At 29.9% G+C, this 5255-nt stretch overlaps 1 protein-coding gene across 1 annotated transcript in view; it reads right to left on the bottom strand.

Annotated features, from left to right (window-relative positions):
- Nucleotides 1-4892, bottom strand: part of LOC106478842 (PHD finger protein 14-like) — a gene marked incomplete at its 3' end in the record, with an annotated part of 29675 nt that extends 24783 nt beyond the window's left edge. The window contains exon 1 of the mRNA XM_022382532.1: nucleotides 4755-4892. Within this exon, the coding sequence (XP_022238240.1) occupies nucleotides 4755-4809 (55 nt within the window). The remainder of the gene's footprint in view (nucleotides 1-4754) is intronic.
- Nucleotides 4893-5255: the final 363 nt, after the last annotated feature.

Below are 5255 nucleotides of genomic sequence, written 5' to 3'. Positions count from 1 at the left end.
CTCTCTCTATATATATATATATATATATATATATATATATATATACACACACACACACACACAAATATTTTACACTTTATAAAATCATTTCTCATTGTTGTTATATCGTACTTTAGGAACAACTCCCCATTTCCTTCTACTATTATAAAAATTATACAATTAAAATACATCTCCTAAATCTATTTTAAAAACATTTTTTGAAGAACAAGTCTGCATTAAACTTTCAAAGCTTAAACCTATTCATGTTGGTAATTCCATGCTTTTCATTCCATTACTCATACAGATCACCTATATGAATACAACAGAACACTATCCAAGCTCATAACAATTTTGAGCAAGCACCTCAATCAGGTCTTCACCAATTTTTCTAAACTGTAGACATAAGCTCAAAACTAAGCTTCTCCTCATAGCTTATATTATTTAAACCAGATATCACTGTATGTACCTATCTAAAATATACCAAGACCAAAACTACACAGACTATATGTACTCTAGAGGAAGACTTGGAAATCTCATACCTAACCTGGTTACAATAACCTTATTCTTCAAACCTAAATCCCTATCAATAGAAACAAAAACTATTTGCTTTTTTTAACTGCTAAATCACTCAAAGGATTTTATAATTTTATCAATAATCACACCTCATCTTTTTTCCTTCTTCCACAACACAAATGCTTTCTTTATGTAAGAAGTTTTCTACTTTCTATACTCTACAACCTGTGTGGGCAGCCCATTGGCCAATGGTAACATGTGTGGCCAACTCATAGAATCATCGATAATGTGTGTTTTTTAGCTGGTCAGTGAAAAAGAATGCCAAATCTCTCACTGAAATATCATGCTTTAGTAATTTTGAAAAAGTATTTTTTTGTACTTTTGCATTGTGTTTATAATTGACCTTCACTGTCATTAGAATCCTGAAATAAATTTATTTAGTGAAAATCTTCTGTTTTCTTAACAGTGTGGCCATTTCTGTGATTGACTGGCCAGGAAAAATATCTGGTTGCCCATTCATGCTCTACAAGTATACTTCTATTTTTATTAAAATTAAGACTCATTCCACATTCTGCCCTATTCCCCAAGAATGTTGATATTTTTTTTTGAAAAAGAGAAACATTCTCAACAGAATTAGCTCTATCTATCATTTCAATATCACAGGCAATTTTTACTATTCAAAAAGCTTTCCAAGTCATTGACATATGTACACAACAACAAACTTTCCAAAACATACCCCTGAGGGACCTCCACCAGTCACATTTTCAATCAGCAAAATGCCTATTTATAATAACTCTGTTTTTTACAACTAAGTCAACTTTTTATCCTCCTCTTAAAATGATAAACAATATAAGATGCCATCCTATATAAAAAGAGCAGAAACCCAATCAAAACTTTTCAATAAACTGGAAAGGCACATATTTCTGAAACCATGCTGGAAATGGAGGCAAATTTCCAATGATTTTCTTAATGACTTAACAAAGAACCAAACTAATAGGTCAATACATTCACAGACTCTTTCTTTTTAAACATAAGAAATTTCAAAAATAAAATTTTCAATCAACTCTTTGCCAAATTATCTTCAAAGCCTTAAGATAAATCTTATAAGGGTTAAAAAGTTTCTCAAGCTTTTTTAAAACAGCTACTTCTGAAACATAAACAGAATATATAAAAAAAAATTATTCCCACCTCTAAAAACATTGGCAAGCTTGAGAATACCTTTATTGTCAATAACAAAAATAGCACTTTAGCAAAATTCTCTTCTTTAACAAAGTTTTTACCAAATTATACTGAAGAATTAAAAGAGTCCTAAACTTTTGTTTGTAGTTAACATAAGCATAGATTCCTTAAGTCAACATAATTTGAGCTTGGAAACTTCCTAAAAACATCTTTGCCCTACCAAACCTTTGTCAACTTTTTATTTTGATAAATATAGCAGCTTCCCCATAAATAATGAATTTCACTTTGTTGCAAGTTAAGCATTACTCACCAACAAGTACAAGATAACTAACTTCTATTCCATTTCTTGGTAAAAACTTATGGTTCCAAGAAAAACATTTTTGCAATACTATTCTTTAGCCAGATTGACAGAATTAACAACAACAACAAAAAACAAACCTAAGCTTCATTAACATAGTATTTTCTATTTATATCAACCACTCAATCTTACAGTTTCTGGAAGTCAGCATTGTAAGATCAGGACACAACTCTATACAGTTTAAATGGAACTTTCCAAGGCAGTATAATAATTACTAGTATCCAAGGTCTCATACGACTAAATTCTTAATCATATCTTGCTCAACACCAAGAATGTAGACCAAAACAGATTTTTTTTACATACGAAGTGAAGGGACAACTCTCCCCCCCAAAAAAAACAACAAGAAAACAGTTAACCTCTCCATCCAAAGATACAAAGACAGATTAATCCAAACAATGTACCAAAATTTAAAACTGCCTATAGAAATAAACTTATTCCTATTGACACCACAACTGATTTATCAATGTGCATTTCTGCACATTTTAACAACTTCAACACATGGTCAATTGAAAATGTCAATAAGCATAATATTTTCCTTATTCTTTCATATTATCTTATAACTTAAATATTTCTTTCACTTTCTCACTCTGCAATTTTCTTTGAAGCATTTTAGTTAAGTATTTGCTTTACTCAACTGCATTTAAATGTCCACTACTAATGAACTAATACAACTGGAAGGATTGTACACAGACATATTGCTTAGCTGATTTGTAAAACATACTGCATTATAGTGTTTTTTTAAAACTATTCACAAAATAATTATCAGATGAAGTATATGTTATTCAAATCTAAAAATGTTGCTGAAGATCACAAAACTAATAAGTACAATAAAACTAAGCTGCAACTTAAGGATTAGCACTCAGAATATAAGAATGAAAAATAAAGATTGCAAAAACCACTTGGTCAATCAAAATCACTTCTCCTCTTACCAAAACAGCCAACTATTGTATCAAAATAAATCTAAAGCTACACTTTTACCCTATTTGGTTTTCAAATTTGGTCTTTTCATTCTGAAAAACACCTTATGCATACATGGGCTAAGAAGACAGGTAAGACACACCTACAGTTCAAGTACAACTGTCCCTAATTTTGAACTACTGACAAGAACTGGGGTAAACTTTGCTTTTATGAAAACAGAATTTACAAAAGAAAACTTTTATACTTAAAATATAATAATTAATTTAGGGAACTCTTCTTCCTCATCAGTAAATATGAGTGAAAAGTTTAGTACAAGGTACTTTATTCACATTTCTTTTACTATATAACAGTTGTATTTTAATTTTTTAAAAGCATCCAAACACTATCACTGACTTCTTTTAAACCTTCACATGCATCCAAACACTAGCCTGAATTTGATTTGTTAACTAAGAAAATTTTCAAGTATCACTTTACTTAAATAACAGGTTTCTTTCAATACATATTTCACAAGTACACTTAGCATTTTCCATTTGTCAACAACATAATTTCCCTATTTATCCATTTATAACAGAAGTGTGCTTGTGGTTGGAAGAAATGTTTTCTTTTTAATATGGTTTGACCAAACTAAACAAACATGACTTTCAATGAATTTCTTTTTTTTTAGTTAACCACTCAACACTCTTCTCTGTGGTAATATCTTAAAGTTTAGTGTCTCAGCCAGATTTTCTAAAGTAGGGTTAATGATTCTTTATCTATAAAATATGAGTGCAAATATTAAACACTGTGATTATTATGTTGAATAATAACAAAGTCCTCTTGTAAAATGTAAGAACAAATCTTGAAATAGCAAACTTTGAGAGATTTGAGTAAACAATTTCCACAGCCTCAAGAAAATCATCAGGTTCTTGCAAAATTAAACAAAGAAACTAAACTATACCAACAATAATACACTGAATATAAAAGTTTACACATGTGAGTTAAGTGTCCTCTGACATCCATTTGTTTCTCACATTCTTTAACACTCCAAGAGTAACCAGATTATTCATTTTATTGTGGCCTTTCATAATTTCAGTATTACCCTATATATTTTCCAATTTTTAGAATCATTTTTCATTCTTAAATTGCCATTATTACAATTAATATGCTCAAAGTCAAAACCTAATACTACAAAAAAGCGAGTCCAAAATAAAATTCGGGACTCGTTTAGTTGTTATCCGACTATTTAAAATAAAATATTTCATGTATTTTAAAAAGTTAACATGAACTTCATGATGAAGTTTAGCAAACTACTGCGTCAGCATAATTTATTATAAATTCTAGTTTCTACTAAAAAGAACCTAAATCTCCAAATCTTAATTAAAATTATAGTAACCTTCTGCCACTGAAACAGCAGCCTTTAGTAACTCAAACAGTGTCGGTGTCTGTAGCTAAGCTAAGGCTATTTTAATTTTATGGTACATTAGTCCTACATAAACTAGAGGGTTAAACTGAATCTTATGCTATAAAATTAGAAGGATAATTCTAACATAGTTACTTTGATTTTATATATATATATATAATTTTTGTCGGCCCAAGTCTTTCACACTCTTGTTACACTTACGGATATAAACTTTAATTAAAGTAAAATGAAATAACGAAGTAGTACTTAGGCCTAACGATTAACGTAACTTCTCGTAGATTTAACCGCACTTTTTTTATTGTTTCACCACTGCTTTCCCGAATTTGTTCATTTGACATGCTCGAAAAGCCTCGGTTCCATACTTCCGCGAAGTACGAATTATTTCATTTCCGTTTACCGAACACTTACCCATTGCTCTATAAATAAAACCAGCTCCTGGAACTTCTGCGCTATTATTAGCCATCGCTAAAATAAGAGATAATTGGTTAAACTTTCACATAAAATTATACACACTACAACCCTCAATTGTATTACTCAACAAATAAATCCTAATTTTATAATCCACGTAGTGCTGCCCTCTATGGACCGTTAACGTAAAAATAAGTTTCGATTTTAAATATACAAATAATATTGGACTCCGGAAACAAACTTAAGTCATAGGGAAAAACTAGCAAAATAATAGCTCGATCTCTTCGTATTTACGTATAACATGCATCAAAGATAACGCTTATACTACTTAACTGAATCAACTTACAAAAATACACTTTTTTCTTTATATTCTTAGAAAAATTCAGAATTTTTTTCGACTGTGTTGTTTGGTTGATAATACTCATTGAAATTACGTAATCACATTTTACTGTTACATGCGTATATTTAACTACATATATTATTATTAGTTTTGTATCTTTA

This window comes from Limulus polyphemus, unplaced genomic scaffold (assembly GCF_000517525.1).
Source record: "Limulus polyphemus unplaced genomic scaffold, Limulus_polyphemus-2.1.2 Scaffold254, whole genome shotgun sequence".
Classification (NCBI taxonomy): domain Eukaryota; kingdom Metazoa; phylum Arthropoda; class Merostomata; order Xiphosura; family Limulidae; genus Limulus; species Limulus polyphemus.
Note: the sequence above shows the minus strand (reverse complement) of the source record. Positions and strands in the feature narration are given on the sequence as shown.